This window comes from Diadema setosum, chromosome 13 (genome assembly GCF_964275005.1).
Source record: "Diadema setosum chromosome 13, eeDiaSeto1, whole genome shotgun sequence".
NCBI classification, from domain to species: Eukaryota; Metazoa; Echinodermata; class Echinoidea; order Diadematoida; family Diadematidae; genus Diadema; species Diadema setosum.
Window position 1 is genome coordinate 37,717,844 of NC_092697.1, and position 21,411 is coordinate 37,739,254.

At 38.5% G+C, this 21,411-nt stretch overlaps 2 protein-coding genes across 5 annotated transcripts in view; one reads left to right on the plus strand and one right to left on the minus strand.

Annotated features, from left to right (window-relative positions):
- Window positions 1–1,097: 1,097 nt before the first annotated feature.
- Window positions 1,098–6,432, plus strand: LOC140236778 (synaptonemal complex central element protein 2-like). Of its 4 annotated transcripts, none has more exons than XM_072316708.1 (4): window positions 1,098–1,234; window positions 3,344–3,544; window positions 3,988–4,207; window positions 4,971–6,432. In XM_072316708.1, exons 2-4 carry the CDS (start codon window positions 3,414–3,416, stop codon window positions 5,169–5,171), a joined length of 552 nt encoding a protein of 183 aa, XP_072172809.1. In that variant the 5' UTR covers window positions 1,098–1,234; window positions 3,344–3,413; the 3' UTR covers window positions 5,172–6,432. The 4 variants fall into 4 exon arrangements, with proteins under 4 accessions (XP_072172809.1, XP_072172812.1, XP_072172811.1 ...); XM_072316711.1 differs by having other exon boundaries at window positions 1,149–1,234; window positions 3,470–3,544; XM_072316710.1 differs by lacking the exon at window positions 1,098–1,234 and adding an exon at window positions 1,632–1,880 and having other exon boundaries at window positions 3,470–3,544.
- A 358-nt stretch (window positions 6,433–6,790) lies between these two features.
- Window positions 6,791–21,411, minus strand: part of LOC140236641 (uncharacterized) — a 50,420-nt gene continuing 35,799 nt past the window's right edge. The window contains exons 25-31 of the mRNA XM_072316561.1: window positions 20,742–20,919; window positions 19,188–19,339; window positions 18,218–18,427; window positions 14,250–14,474; window positions 12,656–12,895; window positions 11,943–12,108; window positions 6,791–9,311 (exon numbers count right to left, since the gene is read on the minus strand). Of these exons, the coding sequence (XP_072172662.1) occupies window positions 9,058–9,311; window positions 11,943–12,108; window positions 12,656–12,895; window positions 14,250–14,474; window positions 18,218–18,427; window positions 19,188–19,339; window positions 20,742–20,919 (1,425 nt within the window). The 3' untranslated portion in view covers window positions 6,791–9,057. The remainder of the gene's footprint in view (window positions 9,312–11,942; window positions 12,109–12,655; window positions 12,896–14,249; window positions 14,475–18,217; window positions 18,428–19,187; window positions 19,340–20,741; window positions 20,920–21,411) is intronic.

Sequence of the window (21,411 nt, forward strand, 5' to 3'; positions counted from 1 at the left end):
ATATAGGCCTGTAGGCCTATTCTATGTTCGTAGGCCTTAATTTCAACTGTGATATAGTATGTGTTGATGATCGGTAATGACTGTTCTGTTCTGCCAGCTGCCGAATGGAGGCCTATAATATAGACCTATAAATTATAGCCGGTAACATTTTAATATTGATTGAAAACAGGAAAAGGGGCCTTCCGCAATGATCTATTACAATTATAGTACTCACTAATAAACACATCATGTAAGACCTTATCTTGTGCATTCACATGTCTATTTATATCTATTTAGCTCTATTTCTACTTCTATGGTGCTTCTCATCAAAGCCTGTTCAGCAACTGGATCTATCTATCTATCTATATATATATTTCTGCACTGTCTTAACGTTATTCATCAAACCTTTGTATCATGATATCGAGTACATTTTATTTTTGGATTCTTTCGGATGAATTTACGGACCCATTCTCCATTGTTTAGCGGTGAGTCAGTTTTAACTTAGTCAATCAGATAATTGGCATTATGCGGTTCTACCCTAATACACCCCCCCCCCCCACACACACACACACAGATCCTAACCCCTATTTTAATTGCATGTTGCCATAGTAGGCCCTATCGAATTTATCATTCTAATTACACAATAATCATCCTTGTATTTCACCATAGGCCCTATCTACACAACCCAGTCGCATTTGGGCCCTGTTGCATAAAACCCTTACCGCTGGACTTACCGCTCCTTTCTAGCGGTAAGTCTTCAAATTAGCGGTAAATTTTATCATCCTTGATGCTGATTGGCTGTGACGCCTAATTTTGACGGTAGTTACCATTGAAATTCAACGGTAAGTTTTATGCAACGGGCCCCAGGTCGGTCTACCTTATCTTGCCAGCCTACAATCCCTGATAATGATTAACTACGCCTTTCAAACATGAATACAGTATACTACTGGTAAGCCTATGCTTTTGCTTTTTCTCCAAGTTGTGGTTCCCCGCCCCCATTCCCAATCCTAAAAACGCGCCCCTCTTGCCTTGGCCTACCTAGTGATGGTGCAGGAGGCTACCGGGATTAATTTGCACACGTTGTCGACTAGTCCAGCTGATCCGCGCCGCGGCGCCGATCTTACGCGTATATCTTGCGTAGATGTGAGATTTTCAATTCATTTTCACGGCTCGAATGCGTAGAGTGTGTTGTTAGAGGCCGCTTGTGTTGATTTGCTCTTCATGACTTCGTAGCATTCCCGTCAAAACCGACAAGGTTAGTTTTATCACGTAGAATTTTGTATAATATAACCAATACAGTAATAGAAGGACAAGACTTCATTTGAGCAAGTTATAAACGAGTGTGGGATGCCTTTACTGAGAAAAACTCATCGTAGGCCTAACGTTAGATAGCTAGGCACATTTGATTTACGGTACCGTCAACGCGTTGGTAATGCTGGTACATGGGATTTTAAATCTATAGTATAAGTATGTGGTTGGGGCACCACCTATCGACAGGGCACCTTCCCATCGACACCCTGCGTATCATGGCTGTTTGCGTATAGAACGAAAAAGTACGCGCGGGATTAAGTGTCATTAGCTATAAAAACAATAAAAACGAAGAAACGAAAATCAAACTCAAACAAACCAAGCTAAAAATAACACATCCGATCAGTAACGACGCATGGCTGTGAAATTCACGTGTATTACCTATGGCCTGTGAAATTCACGTGTATTACCTATGCTGTGAAATTCACGTGTATACCTATGGAGGAGAGGGGGTGCCGATCGCAAGGTTCCCTTTTTAGCTGCGCGAAGAAAACGGAACGCACGCACTAAAATTGCGCTATTTTAAAACGGAGATTCATAATCAACGAGACGGTCACGACATTCAAAACTGCAGTATTTATGGCATATTTGAGGTAAGAATTAGGCGGATTTGTATTATATTTTTAGAATAAACAAGCTACAGATCCTTAGGGTGTCGATACGTGGTACCCCCAACCCTACACTCTGCACACACGATGGCTCTTGAGACTAGCTGTGTGACTTGTGACATCGTTGGAAGTTAGGCCAGGTGATGCTAGATTCCGTGCCCGGCCTATGTTTTAAGCATCTAGACAATAATCATCATACAGACTTTCCATTAACTCTTGCGAGAAGTAAAAAATTATGCATTTCGCTATCGATGGCATGCAAGAAATGAATGTGCCTAATGTCTGTAGATCTATCTGTCTTTATTATTAAGAAAGAAATCTAAAGTTAGAATTCTATGTGTTTAGTAGCCCGACCAGACGCTGTTAATACGCTACGTATGTAACGTTACAGCGGCGACTGGGCTGTGTATAATATGTGTTTAGTATCTGTGGACATGCCAGCTGAAGCTAATAGACATCATGTAGTATGGTTGGGTGTCCATAATATCGGACACCTAACGTTTTTCTATCAATAGAAACGTGAAAAATCTCACAATTTGCCTGAAATTTTACTCACGTGTGGAGAAAATACTCCGGATTCACAAGCGCGCACTGAAAATGCGATCTGAGGTACGCGCTCTAGATGGCGGCTTCGAACGCGTGGGGTGTCATTTTTTCCGCACTCAGTTGCCCGGCTCATATCGACCGACCACCCCGCCCTCTATTGACAATACGTATAAAGCGTACTTAAACGCGTTTTTTCGACAAGCTGCTGTTTTTTTCTAGTCGTAATTTTTTCCCCAATAATATTTGAATATATTTTGAATCCTTCGATATTACTTTTGAAGGACTGTTTGATGAATTTGACTTGATTTTCATTAGGAAACTTTTCATCGTAATTGAAATAAATTAGATGAGTCGGTTTGTTTTTTCACGGTATTCATTTCTCGTTTCTGCATCAACTCGTACGGTCGTAGCGCAAGCGGGCGACAAAATGTTTATGTCATGTGTATGTGTAACATACTGTGCACGATCGTACAAGCGGCGGTGACAATTTTGCGGTCAAAATCGTCAAATTTATTACGGAAGGATACGCCTCTACATCTAACAACGAGTCAGCAAAGGTAGGCCTAGTTATATGTAGTTACACGATAAACCTTATTCGATTTTGCTAAATTTCGATAATTTAGAGGGAATACTTAGTTGTTTTCGCCACATTTTACTCGGTAGCGTAGCCCAGTGAAGAATCGAACACCGTTGCGCGTAGTCCCATGCGTACATTTTCTTTCTGTAAGCGCAATGCCATTATAATGCGCGGCCGGTCGTTATGGACCCGGTCGGTGGGTTGGACCCCTACCATACTTGTACTTGTAGGCCTACATAACTACATTCACTTGTGACCGCTTTAATGATACTGTTTTTAGTCATTACTTGACTCCTCTGTGCATGCCTAACGTGTTAACTGTTAGTGAAGGAACAGAAGAACCTCGGCCTCGGGCCTACCACTAGGCTCTATACCAGGCAAGTCTCTAGCTCAAGATGGATGTGACTGAAGGGGATCTGACTAATGCCAGTAATGGTGCCATATTTTCTAGTTCTACCAAGGCGCAAACAAGAAAACATGGCCCATCCCCTCAAGCAAATGAGCCCCTGATGTCAATGGAACACGAGTAAGTACACAACATTTGACCCAACACTTTGTCTTTCTCAAAGAGGTAGAACCCTATACACATTAGGCTATAGGCCCTATACCCATTGTACTTTTGACCATTCTGTAATCATTTAATACACATGTCACAAGTGCAAAGGGATTTATTTGGTCCATGGATGAACAGTCAAGGGTAGTTAATCTCTCAGAAGTTCATCCCTTGGGAGTTAATAATAATACTGTATATCAAGAGAGGAAATTCTGTCAAATTCAGTTATAAAGAATTTGCTGTTCTAAGATATTTTCCACTTTCTTTTAAGCAAAGATACATGTAAAAGGTCAAGATCAAGATCCCATTCTGACATTTCAAAATCTACTAGCCATAACTCCATAGAACTCTTTGAGTGATTTGTGGGAAAATGTTAAGATTGTGAACAGGGACTCCTGTGCATTTTTTGTCCAAAGCTTAGAGGAGTGCTCTTCTGGTGCCACGATGCCTATCCACCAACCCCCTGACCCAGTGTCCACCCATCTAATGACCCGTGACCTTGAGGTCACCCAAGGATCTCTGCCATCAAGAGAAGAGATCAATCAGCGTGCGCAGCAGGTCATTGACCAGATTAATGAGAAGAGAAAGCGAGATACCACTCTCCTCAACGACTTCAGAAAGGTGCTTCAAAACCAGGTGATGACAAGTTCTAGCTCTGTCATGACTTAGCCTCTGATGGGATTGAGTTTACCTCGTATGCGGAACACTGGATTTTTACAAGAAACTAATTTAGTGCAGTTTACATGTGATGACCATTGAGGCAAAGCATTCAATTAATACTTGTATTTTCTTTTTCAATTGATTTCAAAAGATTTATACATTTTTGTTTTCACCACTAAAACAAAGAAGAAAGTTTTGTTTGTAAAGCTAAAGCCAGTACAGTACTATCGTACACCTGAACATACAAAATGTGAACTGCATGTTGAAGATGTTGATGTTTGCTTTACTGTTAAATTTTCAGGGAAATTCCATCCTGATATGTTGTTTGGTACGAGAACAGAAAGCAGAGAAATAAATCAGTGAAAGTCTAGGGAATAATTACACACAACTCTGTGTTATCTAAATGATAAGTCTTGTAGAAACAAAACTGTTTTCCTTGCCATTTGAGAAAATGGTAAGAATTGCCAGATACACCAAGTCCAACGTGAGCTAGCCAATTTGAAGGATCAAAATTTAGCAGCCTTTTGGAACGGGTTTTCTTTATTCCCAAAGTGATCTCTTGAGCATGCAAAGTAGAGACCGACACCAATGTTTGGTGAAATTAATTCCGTTTGACAAGTAGCAATTTGGAATAATATACTAAGAATAGAGGCAATGCATTCTTGTGATGTCTTTCCGATTGAGATCACCAAGTTGAGAAAGAGTTGGTCAGTGAAATCCATTTGATTCTGGTCGACAGGTGACAAAGTCATGTGATACCTTGGAAGAGAGGATGTACCAGGTCTACGAGGCTAATGGGAAGACCATCCAGTCCAAGCTCCAGGAACTGTTCTCCACCCTGGATCGGGTGGCCTCTATCGAAGAGGAACTGGACCACTTCAAGGAGGCTCTGGGTCTCCTCTATACAGACATTCAACACTCTCCGGTGGCTCCGAACTAATGCGAGTCCAGGCTAGGGCTCAGGGGATCTGAGGTAGCGTAGTGGATGTCATGGCAAAGCAGCACAGCCATGTAAATGTGTTTTTAGAACTTCCAGCTTATGACAGGATTCATTTTAATCAACATGTCTTGTCTTTTATTCAGTGGTAACCACAACAGGGGGACTGCAGAAAGGTTATGTGCAGAAACTTATTGTAATACTGTATTGTAATACTATGTGAACAAGAAATCAGACTTGCTTTGTCTTTTTTTATACATTGTTGTGAGGCTTTTAAAGGTTGATGAGTGAATATTTTGAGACATTGCCTCAGTGGTATGTATAACCACATGTTCAGAATATGTTTTCAATGAAACGTTCATTTGGATCTTTGCCATTTTATAGAGGCAGATTTTAGAACAAAAGTTATAGAAAAAATGTGGCTGTATTTACAAACAGAAATAATAACTTCATAAGAATGTATTATTGTGTATACAAAGTGCATAATGCAGTAATACGTGTTTAGAACACTAATGGAAACATGTTCATTCCGATCTTCTTTCTTCATGACGTGAATAATGATTTTGAGATTTAAATCAGAAGGTTGATGTAAATATTTGTTTTCAAGGGAATTTGTTGAAGAAATTTTGTTCAACATGCTAGTAAGTACAGTTTTTTACCAATTATATGACTATAATATATTTGCCTTCAATCCATATTTCACTGTATATTAATATATTTTTTGATCTGCAGTTTTAAAGCCCTTGTACTATGATCTTAGGATATCCTAGATGCAAAGAAACAAGCAGGTTTTACAACTCAGAATAACTGTTGTGATTTTCCAAAAGATGTGCTTGTTTACTTTATTTGTACAAGGAGCTTTTGAACTCGTTGGAGTTATGACCCCCCCCCCAAAAAAAAAAAAAAAATATATATATATATATATAAACAACAAAAGAAAACGATTTTAAATGAGCATCTAAGTTGGCCTTCAGATATGGCGAAAGATTTCAACAAGGTACAGTGTATGAATTTTTAACTAAGTATCTATTCTACAGATTTTAGTAAATCATACTTAGCACCTTTATGGTCTGCAGAACATATTTTGCCATTATGTATGGTATTGTATAAATAAACACTGCTTTCAGCTTTATTTGTTCCTGTAGCAGGGTTTTCATCACTGCCATGAGTGTATGTACATAAAACGATTGAATGTTATTTGATGATATTTTTATGGCTGGATTTTAAAGTCTAATAATGAGCATTAAGTTCCTGCACACTTCAAGTTCTTATCCTTGCTGGAATTTTGTGTATGTGTGTATGTTGTCAGGGTATAATTTCCATTCTTGGTATTGAATAGCATTTACAGTTATACATATTTTGCACAAAATTGAATACAATTAATGTAATCAAACTGGTACACAACTGAAACTTTGTATACCAATTTTATCCAAAATGCAGAGCAAATTGCTGTGCAGTACCAGGAGAATTATTCCCTTGTTTTGTGTGTGTGTCATGTGTGTGTGTGTGTGTATGTATGTAACATACATATCCATACATCAAAACCTTAGTTAATGCAATGGCAAAGCTGTACATATGTGACTTGTCTACTACAAACGGATATTATCATGACATACAATACATTAATGTGCATAAATGATTTATTGCAGCGCATGCAGCTATTACAAAACAGAAATCACATTTTCACTCAGTTGGTGCAGCAATATGGCTATCGCAATACAAAATCAGTTTTATAGCTTGAACGTACCAAGACCTGGGACCAATACAATGCATTCATAATATGCAAGAAAGTTAGCATTAAATGTACTTCCTGATTGACATGGTATAACAACAGACTTTGCATACTCAAAGAAGAAGAGCTTTTGCTTTCGTACGCTTTCATTCACTTTCAAATGCAGACGGAGGCTGATGTCAAAATCTTGCTTCATCTGTTGGTATATCATCTGCCAATTAATCATCATGTAGGTTGAATTAACAGAGCCAATACAGTCTTGTGGGGACATTACTTTCATTTATACTAATGAAATGCCCAAAGTAATTCACAGTAAAAAATTCACACGGCATCCTGAGAATAACATAACAATATTGTATCGACGAATGTCATGCAAATCCATGTAACATTTTAATATTTCAAGAACAATAACAACAAACCACAGAAATCATATCCCTTGCCATTTCCCTCTTGGTTTCATTTCACATATTTTGTCTGTGCAGTGAATAAGTATTCAACCTTTTCTGTTAAAAATATTACAGTTCCTTCAAATGTCATAATGTCTTTTGCATCCATCCTTCTATCTAACGTCTTAATAATTCTTTAACATTCCAAGATTTAATTCAAAAAGCCAATCACAGAAATTGACCTTGACATTAAATCTGTGATTGAAGTCATTATAGCATCTAATACTGTACTCATCAAAGCACTGTCTTGCTCTCTAACACCAGAGGGCAGCAGATAAAGATATGTTTAAAGCTCTTTTTGGATAAGGTATCTTATCAAGATGTCTTGGTGAGAGGATCCTGGTTTGAATATCCTTTGTTCGTGCTCATGCTAGGTTTTTATGTGAAAAAGAGCTTTCATGAAATTTGTTGACCACCAGATACAGAGCACAACTGTTATAATGAAGTCCTTGGGACTGGCGTTTGTTATTTTTATTACACAGGCAATTCCCGTTTTTTACAAAGTCCACGAGACCGGCAGTTTGCTTTCCATTATAGTGAAATTTGTTAATTCTGAACAAGTAAAGAGTAAAAAGATACCTAGACAATAATTATAGGCCCTGAATGCTACTTCGTTGTGACCAAAGTTCGTTATAACCGTGTTCATTATCCATCTAGTACATAACGTATTATACCCGAACAGTAAAGTACCGGTATGTAATTGCATATAGATGACCTTTTGACCTGAATTTTTTACTTCGTTGCGATATTTCGTTATAACTGTACCCAGTATTTGTTAGAACTGGAGTGCACTGTAATACATTATGTGGTATGCAAAATAAATCACTAACATGAACTTTTCAATGGGTGTACAATTGGAGTGTGCGCTCTTTAGAGAAACGAGTTGACACAGCTCGTAACTTTTATTGCAATACGATAAAGTAATGTGATAGTACATTGCTGTTCCCATGGAAACGAGCTAGACTTGTGTGGTCCTCAATCTCACAGTGTGGATCATACCCAGTAGGATTTACATGAAGATGACAGCAAATGAGGGGAGGGGGGATGAGGAAGAGGAGGTCCAATTAGGAGGAAAAGTAATTAAGTTACATAATGTCAAGGAAGAAGTGCATTGCTTTTCTTTAACCCCTTGAAGACGAATTTCGATTATACTTGGGCAGGTGTCTATGGGAAATGTGTGTTATAGCAAAATCAACTTGTCCTCGATGGATTAAAAATCTTAAACTTCTTCCACAGAAGTATCAGAGTAGTTCAGACAAACATAGAAAATATGGCCACTATCATTCATTATTACTCTTATTTTCTGGTCATGGTGAAGACAATAATTTTCCATGCATATTTGCACGAATAAAACAATTGAATGAAACTTATATATACTAAGCTGTTACATGAGAAGTGAAGGTGTAAGCATATTGTCTTTCTACCTAATGTTTCATCTTTAAAAAAAAAAATGCTAGTAATAAAACACATTACTGTAAAGTGGAAATTTTTGCAGTGTGGAAATTTTTGTGCATTTCTTGTGACTAGAAATTAGCACAAAAATAAAAGCATGCAAATATTTTTGCTTGTAATACGTACCACTAGTTAATGTCTTCATTCTGAAAAATTAAAAATGTGTGAAATTCATCTTATCCGGCCAAGTGAAAAAAATTGCGGCAATCTGTCCACTTATACAGTACTGCATTGAAGACTAAATGTGATATCTGTGTTACTACGGTATGGGGACACAGTTCATGTGCATGTCCACATTAGCAGTAACTGTCATTTCACTATCCTCACAGTTCCTTTTGCAAGTGAGCAGGGTGCCTCGGCAGGTAAACGTCATAACAACTGTCTCCATCTTGGAGGCCAGGTGGGTGGGAGGGCACTGAGGCACTTGGAGGTCAGAGCGGCAGGTGTACTCGTAGTCATCCACGATGATTCTAGACTTCTTCACTTGCGTCATCAAGGGAAGACAGCTATTGTCTGATGGGTCAGGAAAAAAAAAAAAGAATAGGAAAAAGTTACAAAATACTCCTGGGTTCATTTTCATTTTAAACTGTACAAAGAATAACACTGGTACAGGGACAAACAGCTGCCCTGAGGAATTGCAGACTTCTTGACAAATGACATCATGAGAACACAACCATTGGCTAGACATGAGAGGAGGAGAGATAAACAGCCAGCAATTTTAAAGCAGTGAAAAAAAAAATCAGAGATTCATTCTCATCTTGAAGTATTATACAAAGAATATCTTTTTTGTCCCCGCCGAACGAGTTCGAGCAGGGGACTATGAAACGGGCTCCGTACGTGTGTGTGTCCGTGTGTCCGTCCGTGTGTCCGTCCGTGCGTCCGTGTGTCCGTGCGTCCGTGTGTGATCAAAATGTTCAAAATGCTACTCCTTCGCCATTTCTAACCCGATTTTGATTCTGTTTGCTTTATATGATAGCACTACATAGGAGCTTTGAAACTTCTATACAGAATTTCAGTTGTGACCTTTGACCTTGACCTTTGACCTATATTGTACATTTTGCTTCAAAATGCTACTCCTTCGCCATTTGTAACCCGATTTCGATTCCGTTTGCTTTATATGATGGCACTAGGTGAGGGCTTCAAAACTTCTACACAGAATTTTGACCTTTGACTTCTTTGACCTTTGACCTTGATTTTTGACCTATATTGTACTTTTTTGCTACAAAATGCTACTCCTTCGCCATTTGTAACCCGATTTCAATTCCGTTTGCTTCATGTGATGGCACTAGGTGAGGGCTTCAAAACTTCTACACGGAATTTTGACCTTTGACTTCTTTGACCTTTGACCTTGATTTTTTACCTATATTGTACTTTTTTGCTACCAAATGCTACTCCTTCGCCATTTGTAACCCGATTTCGATTCCGTTTGCTTTAAGTGATGGCACTAGGTGAGGGCTTCAAAACTTCTACACAGAATTTTGACCTTTGACTTCTTTGACCTTTGACCTTGATTTTTGACCTGTATTGTACATTTTGCTACCAAATGCTACTCCTTCGCCATTTCTAACCCGATTTCGATTCCGTTTGCTTTATGTGATGGCACTAGGTGAGGGCTTCAAAACTTCTACACAGAATTTTGACCTTTGACTTCTTTGACCTTTGACCTTGATTTTTTTACCTATATTGTACATTGGCTACAAAATGCTACTCCTTCGTCATTTCTAACCCGATTTCGATTCCGTTTGCTTTATGTGATGGCACTAGGTGAGGGCTTCAAAACTTCTACATAGAATTTTGACCCTTGACTTCTTTCACCTTTGACCTTGATCTTTTTACCTATATTGTACATTTTGCTACTAAATGCTACTTCCGGCGGGAACATATTTTACGCACCGCGTAATTTCTACTTTTCCTTGTATTTCATTGTTTTTGCATTATAGTGGACTCCCGTTATAACAAAGTCCTCGGACCGACAGTTTTCTCGTTATATAGAAATTTTGTTATAACCAAACAAATAAACAATAAGAATATATAGAGTGGATAATGTTGTGGCCTGAAGTTTTACTTCGTTGTAACCTGAATTTCATTAGAGCCGTGATCCAACGAGAGTGCACACTGTATAAAGAATCTTACAATAAATGTGACCATCACAGTAAGGCAAGTAATCTCGTTTCCATGGAGATGTGATAATTCACCATAGAGCACAGATTTCATACATGGTGGATTCAGTTTCCACTTGAACCGCAATCCCAAATCTTACAATTTATTCAGTAATTGGCACAATCCCCTGATAGCCCACGTACAAAGGAAGTCAACACAAGCTTCAACCAAGTGTTTGAAGAGATTTGAGATAAAGTCTGTAAGTGAAGTCTTCATCCTTCAACTCTTTTGTGCCAAGCACTTTACTTACTGTACGAGCTGAAATTTTTGCGGTGATTTTATTTTCGCGAATGTCGCGAATCGCCTTTGAACCGCAAAAATAACAACACGCAAATAACTAAGTTCAGTTAGACCCTGGCAACCGCGAAATTAACAACACTCCAAAATGTCCTCCAAGTAGCAATTCGCGAAAATACCTGTACGCAAAATTTCATCTCGCACAGTAACCCTTTGAAGACGGACTGATTTTGCTACAATACGCTTTTCCCATAAACATTTGCCCAAGTATACTCGGGAACTCGTCCTCAACGGGTTAACATGCCAAGTTTTTTAACCAGCATTCAGTAATCTATCCAAATTTGACCTTATTGTAAAGACAGCAAGTCTACATGGTGAAAGCAATATACCTCAGTCCTACAGGAAGGCAATGGTGACAAAATGGGGATTAGATGGATTAGGTACAGTGAAATCCTGTTATAATGAAGTCCTTGGGATTGGCAGTTTTCTTTTGTTCTACTGAAATTTCATTATAACCAAACAAATAATAAAAATACAAAGGGTGGATAATGTTGCGGCCTGAATTTGTACTTTGTTGTAACTGGAATTTCATCATAACTGTTCATTGTAACGGGAGTGCACTGTAATCTCTATTCATTCAAAACTGGTTTCCAGATGTCTGTGTCCATTTGGGGAAGAAAGCACAGCCAGTGAAGGGTTAACCAAGAAACAGAACCTGAGCGGAAAGCCTGACCCATGGCTACTCACCTGCCCTTCTGGTGCACTCATCATTGGTCAGCTGGTATGACCGAGCAAAATGAGGTCCACTGGAATAAACTTCTCTGTCAGGACCGACAAACTCTGTCTCTGGCGTTGATTCTCCATCAAAGTTGCCACAGAGACCACACTGAAGGTTCTGGTACCGCCTAGAGATCTGAAAAAGAAACAATTATTATAAAGTGATTGGTATTTCATGTCAATGTAGACCACACATATCAAGAACATCTACTTGAGTGTCTTATCACAAGTTCACACCAAGTGTGGTTGTAGTGTGGACAAATTTAACTGACTGGGAATAGTTACTGTGAATGAAACTGAAGTGTTAGACTGGCTAAAGTTATGAGAAATATCAGATAAGTATGAAAGGGAGTTTCAGAAGTCATTGGAATGGTACATAGACATTGCTTGGGCCACTTTTACAATGTGACCATGTCTGAATAGATATGTTGTTCTGTATTACAGGCATTCTCTCACATGTATCTGTTGTTTTGTTTTTGAGGAGGTTGAAAAAATGTGATTAAAAAAATCATATACACAGCTAATAAGTTAAGAGCACCACCACAGAGGTTTATATGATGGAATGCACTACATGCAAGTAATATTTAGCAGTATATTCAATGTATGCTTTTGTGTTTTTCAATTCTCTGATTGAGGATGTTGTTGCCATAGAAACAGAGCAGGGAGAAAAACAAAAATGATACCTTGACTCTGATGTCCATCCCATCATAGAAGACCATGACGCCTTCATTTGGAGCATCGATCAGGTAGCTGCCATCCACACGGATCAGGCGCAGCGTCTCAATGGGTTGTAGTTGCCGGGCGGGGTCGGCCCCGCCTTCCAGGAGGGGCTGGTAGAAGCGCTCAAACTCAGCCTCCTGGTCCTTCATGACTAGCTCCACATACCGAGTCAGCCCCGCCCAGTACAGGTCTTCACCAGATGGCTAGGTCAAGGAGAAGATTATCATAAATTGGTCAGGTGACCTTACACAATGATCACATGTCATTCATCACATCACATGATCAAGTCACTGAATATCAAATGATTTCTATGATGATGTTGGTCATTATATTCTGTACAGTCTCATCTTTCCAATGATAAATACAGCCAAACCTGCCTATAGTGGACACCCAAGGGAGATGAAATAAAGTGGTCATAATGGACAGGTGGCTGCTATAGACAGATTCTTTATCATGCTTTTTCTCTCAGAGGGAATTGTTATTAGTGGTCATGTACGGCAGGTGGCTGTTATAGAAAGGTGGTCACTAAGACAGGTTTGACTGTAATTTGCCCCTCTTTATCTCAAAACTATCCCCAACAATGAGAGGAAAGCTGGCTCAAACTAATCACAGTATCATGAGTCTGTTTTGAAGTTTAGATAGAGTCAAGCATGCAAGGGATTAATAGGCATTAACCCTTTCACTGGCAGGGTCTTTGGACAGTGTGTACAATATTGAGATTTTCAGTGCCAATCAGCACTCAAAGCACACAAGGGGCTAAATGCAGTAGATCAATTCACACTATCATTACAACATGCTTCATGAAAACCTGAAAATTTTAATTTTCAAGACATTTCACTTCTCAGACTTAAGAATTCAGACAAGAGGGAGCTGAGGTAGCAAACTTCTAGTGACATATTAAATTTCCAAACTTTATGTCAAACTACCATGATTTGCTGTCTGTTTCTCAGCCTTAATGAGAATAATTATGTGATGAGTTGTACACACCACACATATATTACTGTATACAACTATTTACAGAGTCTTGATTTTTTTTGTGAATCTGAACTTTCTAACAATGTTGCGATTGGGTGAATTCATGATCCTGGAGTAGAGTGAATGGAAAATTGTACACATGCATGCATGTCACATTCATGTTAAGATCACAGATGTAGTTTTGTGTGTCATTAAATCCACAAATAGCACCCAACTTCCAAATTCAAAGAATATATGGCTTATATGGTAATATCTGTCTTACACAGTATGTCAATTAATTTTGCTGGATCTTAACAAAAACAAAGATTGGGAGGGGGGAGACTTACATGGCTGCACAATATTACCATCATCGTTCATGTTATGATGATGGCAATAACTATCACTATAAACATTGTTACTGTCATCATTATCCTATGTAATAAACGTAATTATCACCATTACTATTGTTACTTTTATCAATTTGGTAACATAACATAAAAGAATAAATGAGAAATTGGCACAGCGCCAAAGCAATGTTTCTGCGCATTCAAGAGAACATCGGCAACATAATTAGTTGATAATGTGAAGTGGTGGGCTTACTACCTGTCGGTGGTGACTGTGACTCTTGTGATGACCTTTATGGTGGTCATGGTGATGACCTTCATGGTTGTCATGGTGATGGGCATGCTCAGAGTGTCCTGTCAAGATTTCATGAAGACTGAGAGTGTTTCCTTCTCTCCTGGGCGTGGTTGCGGGCGTGGTTACGGGTGTGGTCACTTCCTCCGTAGCCTGCTCCATCTCCTTCTGGTATTCCAGGTATCTCTTTGTCTGTCAGGAAATGGTAGAGAAGGAACATAAACAACGATAATATATAACATAAAATTGACCTGTTTATCATCACAATACCCTGATACAGTTGCAAAACATTGAGCTCGTGATTTTACTTTTCAAAATGAAATAATCCTGAATGAGGAGTGAGTTATCAAAACTAGCAGGAATTCCATTCCAGGATTTGATCAATTTTTCTATGATTTTCCAGATGTTTTAGAACTTCTTTGTTTATATTTCTAGGGAATCTAAAGAGAACGAGAAAAACAAAATTAAAGAACTCTCCAGGTGAGAAGTTACATGTAATTGCACCCCCTTTCTTGTAATCTTGAGCTGATTAATCATGCAAAAATATCACCATACTGGAGATTCAGGAAACACAAGCGGCCCCTCCGGAGCCCCATAGTTGGGTAGGGACACACATACACACACACATGCAGGCACATACAAGGGAACATAGCACATATCTAATGTTTGTTCATAACTATGTAGAAACTTAACTCTTTATGTGCCATGTTCACACGTCCGACTCAATCGATGGCATGCCAACTTCGCATATTCTGCTCAAACGCACAAACCCGCCCAAAATGATCGATAAATCGCCAAATGCCCAGTACAATAAAAGCGTTTCTCGCGCTTCCGTTCCTCTTACATATAGCTTGCATTTTATGTGGTGATTGACTAACAAGTGATGTTATGTCCTGGATTTGCGTGTAAATTCTAATTAGTTTCTGTCACTGTTTTGTGTGCAGAAGTCATGCCTTTACAGTAATTTAGCTCCTAGTCATCATAGATATGTCATACAATTTACATCAAAGCAAAGCTTGGCATTTTCTCTACAACTTAATCAGTATACATTCAGCTTAAAAGAAATCTGTAGAAGTAACATAGATTTGAAAAACAGAATGTTTTCTCAAAGCATGACAAGGTTGGTGTCTCAGAATAATGTGGCACACAAGGGCTTTCTACTACGACACATGAAGAGTTATTATAAGTACATAAATATGAGGTAATTGACTCAAAGGATGTGAATTATCAGCAAGTTCTGCCATCATTGTACTTGTAATCATAGCTATGAATTATGAACCTTAATTAGCAACTATGATTTATTTATTTTTATTTCCACTTTATTTCAACAGGGTAGCCCTTTCAGTTAAAAAACCGCCCTACCAAGGGGCCCTGCACAATAAAAAGATACAAAAACATTATATTCAAATACACAACATTACAATCAAAACAAAACAAAAGTACACATATAAACCAGAAAGCAAAAATAGAGTATATTAATAAAATTACACTACAACTAGACTCGCAATTTGTCAAGACTGACAAATTAGGTGATCCGATTTTTTTTAAATCAATGATTCGAGTTTTCACCTGAGATTACGGACATTGGTCGTGTGATGTTTGGATTCTCATTTTGAAAAGGGAGTCAGACCTGCCATCTTGGGTACCGAATTCCGTATACACTATCAAAGATGCAGAATGAAGTATATTTGACCTTTGCACCCCCAAGATGGCATCTGAGCAAAAAGTGGTTATTTTGTGAAATGATTCTTGTACCATGGTCTTTGCATGTGCAGAATATGGGAAAGATAAGACATGTATTTACCAAGATACAGGATGAAACATTTATGACCTTTGACCCTAATTTACATACCCAAGATGGTGTCTGATCAAGTAGTTGTTATTTTATGAAATAATGTACGTAACATTAACTAAACATGTGCAAAATATGGGGTTGATAGGGGCTATTTTTCTTGAGTTATTGCAAAGAACATTGGAAAAAGAAAGAAATATGAAAATACATCAAAGATAATCTTTAATTTCAACCACATTTTTGGACGTGATCCCGACACCATATGAAAAACAAAGGAAACACGTACGATAGCGCAAAGTCTCAGCTACAACATATTAAAATCTGGGAGAAGTTCACCGAAGGGTAAGTGAGCTAGTGCTCGATAGAGACAATCATGTCAATTTTCACATCTAGAAAAATTCCCTCCCATAGAGATAACACGTCATAACGAAGATAAAGAAAGAAGTACATATGACCTTTGACCCCGATCTGCACAGACAAGATGGCATTAGAGCAAAAAGTGGTTATTTTGTGAAATGATCCTTGTAACACGGTCTTTACGTGTGCAATATATGGGGAAGATAGAACATGTATTCACCAAGATACAGGATGAAACATTTATGACCTTTGACCTTAATTTACATACCCAAGATGGCGTCTGATGAAGTACTTGTTATTTTATGAAATAATGTACGTGACATGAACTAAACATGTGCAAAATATGGTGGTGATAGAGTATCTTTTTCTTGAGTTATTGCAAAGAAAGTTGGAAAAAGAAAGAAATATGAAAATACATCGAAGATAGGCTTTGATTTCAACCAAGTTTTTGGACGTGATCCCGATACCGTATGAAAAAATGAAGGGCACATTTACGATAGCCCAAAGTCTCAGCTACAACATATTAAAATCTTAGAGAAATTCACCGAAGCATAAGTGAGCTAATGCTCGAAAAAGATAGTCATGTCAATTTTCATTTCCAGAAAAACTGCACTCCCATTAAGATAACACGTAAACTGGTCAAATTTGACAAGATTACTTTCAATCCAATATTACGAGGTGATGCCGTCATCTAATCAAAATGTTGTTACTACATTAATGAAAGAGCATTTAGTAAGCTACAACATACTGAAATCTGAATGAAAATGGGCAAAGGATAAGTGAGATACGCTCGAGTGAACTTGTAATTTGATGACGTCATTTTGAAAATTTACTCTTTTTATTTTATTAAGAAATTTGATATCTTTTAATCATCTTTCCAGCATCGCCAACCCATGAAATGACATGTACAACTCATCAGCTTTCAGAATATGTAAAGAAAATGGGGGGTCACCGTCCATCCTGACGAGTAAAATCGGATTTAAAATTGGCGGTTTTTTGGCATTGTTGCACTGTATATCGCCATTGACGCGCGCGCGGAATTTCAACTTTGACGGGCCCGTATGACGTCATATTGAGTCGGATTGACTTGAAACTTGGTAGACATATTCCCTGACATTTCAGGCAAACAATAAGTGTGAAAAAACGGGAAATTTCTATTGCATATGAGCTGTGCGTGCGTATATGCGCGCGCGCGTACGCGTCCGTAAAATTTTTTCAATTTTTCAAAAAATGCTCTAAATGGTCTGAAACGTGTGCAAAAAAAATTTGAGCTCGATTTGAGCATACAAATATTTCAACGCGCGCGTACACGCACGTTTTAAGGTATAGATGAATTTTGAGAATATGAGTAGAATGCGCTTGACTTGAAATATATGTGACATAAATTTCATTGAAAAATTCCATTCCATTAATGAGATATGATTGAGAATGTGTTTTCATATAATGACGTCATTGTGACGTCATGGTCGACTGATCACTTTGATTTTAGTTCGATTGCCGTCTTTGGGAGACGATACATATATGGTATAAGTTTGAAATTGATAGGAAGAGGACTTTCTGAGCTAATCGATGCACAACTTTTGGGGAGAAATAAGAAAAAGAAGAAGAAGAAGAAGAAAGAATCCGTACAAAAACAGAAGGTGATCCGAGAGGATACTCGGATCACCTAATAAGAATACAGCAGGAATAAGAAAGAGACTGAGAGAAATATAACACAAGTCAATGTTAATGATGAGTATATTATTATAGCTACACAGTCACAACCAGTGCTTCACAAGTAACATACCACGTCAATTAGGTTTGGTCCTGGTGCCTTGAGCCTCAGATCCTGGCCCTGAAGAAGGGATTCTGTGGAGCTAGTGCCGTTATCAAAGAGGACCACCTTGGAGTACCTGGGTACCTCTACTGGTTCTTCATTCAGCACAATGCTGATGATATCAGAGGACTCGTGTGGGGTCAGTTCCACTTTGTTGGCACCAGCAAACAGAGTAATTGCCTGAAACATAAACTACATTTTAAGAAAATGGTATAAGAATATAAAGGTTTATAATCCCATTGCAGACACAAAACCTATTGTACGCAAGCACATCACATTCATGTTGTGATCAGAGGTATTCGTGTGCATTAATTTGTTAAATTCTCGAATAGCACCTGACTCATAAAATTCATGAAAATAAAGACCTTGCGAAATATATGCCATATAGGGTCTAGGACAATTACCCCCTGGGCAGTAATTTGTGTAGGCTTTCCCAGCCTTGAAGACCCCCCTAAATTGGAAACACTGCTCAATGCACTTCTAGCCCCTCCCATCTCAGGTGAGCTCTCATTCAAACCCCTTATCTCTTGAAAGACAGACCCCCCCCCCCCCCACCTCAACATCTCAGGTAAGGTGTCTGAGCAATACCTTTAAAAGTTAATGAAATGAAACAATCGCGAACATGGAATGAGCTTTCAAAACCAGCAGCAATTTCAAGAATTTCATCCCTCAATTTGATAACTTCTTCTATGATCTCCAACATATTTTTGTAACACCCTTTCTAAATTTCTCAGGAGTCCAGTGAGAAAGAGAGAAAAAACACCCTCCTTTTAAAAGAAATCTCCAAGAGAAAAGTCAAAATAAACCCCTCTTTTTACAATTCTCAGGTCATATTTTGTCGCATGAAAAGTATGATACCCCTTTACCGGAGATTTACGGAACACACATGCATTCCCTCCGACCTTGTGGTGGGGGGGGGGGGGGAAGGGGGGGACTTTACCTTTTTCTGAGCCACTCCCCTGGCTAGCAGTGTGAAGCGTTGCAAGCTGGAGCAATCCTTGGCCACCACATGTTCACACTCAGACAAAGTGTAGGGGAAAGTCACATGATCAAATGTGGTGATGTTACCGTCCGACAACAGGTGACATTTAGCTGTCGGGGATAGAAAGATAAAAAAAAGACTCTTTCTGCATAAAATGTAATAACTTCGAATTACATGTAGCTCTTTGAAGTCTCAAATGGCTTAGTCTATGCACTCAATCTGTCTAACTTGTCGCATGAATAGAATCTTTGTTTGAAGTTGCAATCATATTTTCTCTCTTTGAAATCCCTTTTCTTTCTGAGCAGCTGCTCTGGCTCAGTGGATAAGAAGACAGACTCTCAAACTTGAGGTCCTTGGTTCAGTCCCCTGGTACCACAGGTTGTGCCCCTGCATGGGCTAGGCACGTAATCTTCATTGCCTAGCCCTTTGGAGAGGACTTAAAGTCATCAGTCTCTTGGTATCTTGCTCGTTAGCATTTAAGCACTATCTTTGTGACCACATAAAATAGGTTAAAAAAAAAAAGACTGTGATTAAAGGAATACAAGCACTTTTTCCCATCCCATTTTATAAAATTTATATCTTGTTACTACATAACAATTGCTGTGTCTCCCTTCACTCCCTTTCTCTGGTCCCAAAAATGATGACATATTTTATATACTGTAAACACAAAAAAAAATTCACTGTACATTGATTTTTGCGTATTTTGCACTACTTCTGGCTAGCACGAATTCTGAAACCCATGAAAATATCTTCACAATTTTCTCTGCACATTGTAAATGGGTTGATTTTCATCAAATAAACATTTAATACCCCTTAGAATTGCATGCTCTTTAACATCTTATAGAGTGGTTTCTGAATATCTCACAAAATGTTAAAAGGTAAATCCTCATCTCGACCAGAACTGTACACACCCTATAAGTTCAATGCAAACTCAAATGGGCCATTGAAAGCCTTCCCATACTATCTCTGTTTGGATTGAGACAATATCAGTGGTTGCTACAAGGTGTACTCTCAGAAAGAAATACAATATTGTAGTTTTTTTCAGTTTTCCATACAGTTTGCTTAAGTAAAGAATAGCTTTTTCTTGATTTCACTTAGAATGCAGAAAATTTTAATATAATGGAAAAGGTTTTGAATGAACTTGACATGCAGATCTACATGGAGCTGTTGTGGCTGAGCAGTTAAGACCATGCGGCCTAGACTTTTGACTTCCATTACACATTCAAGGTTCGAGTCCCAGCCCAGCAGGAGTGCCCTTTGGCGATTCACTTTATCCTCATTGCAAAGCCTATTGTAAGTTAAGACTAAGGCTACAGCTGTCAGTTGCATGTGTAGGAGATTCATACCTGTAAATACCTCACTTCACTTCTCTCTTACAAGATGGGGAAAAATCCTGGTGAAATGGTCAAACACACAATGGTTGATATACAGTCATTTGATAGGAGTTATGATAGAGTAACAGCGTATTCAAAATGAATCAATTATTCCAAAAACAATGGGATACATTCTTACGCATGAATGGCTGCTTCAGCACGTCATCCATAAATCCCTCCACATAGGGTTTCCTGACATTGTACGGTGCAACTGTGAGCGGTAGTTTGATGTCATTGACTCGCATCAGGTCATGTGACCCAGACAGCGTGATGTTGGCACTGTTGTGAGAGTCACTCAAACTAGCAGAGAGCAATATCTGCAATGTTAGAAAACAGAATTACAGGCATGATATACTGTATATTCAAGAACAAATATGAATTTGACATATTTTTGAACTTCACAATTTACAGTTGTACATTCACTTCTTATGCAATCACCAGAATTAGCAAAGTACACTTAAAGGAAAGAAAATTCATATCATTATGCTATTATTTTTTATGGTTTGTGTTTTATATACTTAATGATAAAACATGCATAACCAATCAGGTGTGCTGAACAGCGGTTTGAAATGTCATTTAGCCTTGATTATGAACATTATATAGATGATGACTGGCGGGGAAGGGAACATACCGAATGTTCCACCCGAAGGGTTTGAAATGCTATTGAGGGAGGTTATAAGTCCCGAGACGAAGTTGAGGGACTTATAGCCTCCCGAAATAGCATTTCAAACCCTGAGGGTCGAACGTATGGTATGTTCCCGACAACAAAAGTCATCATCTGTTATATTATATGGGTTAGTCAAATACCA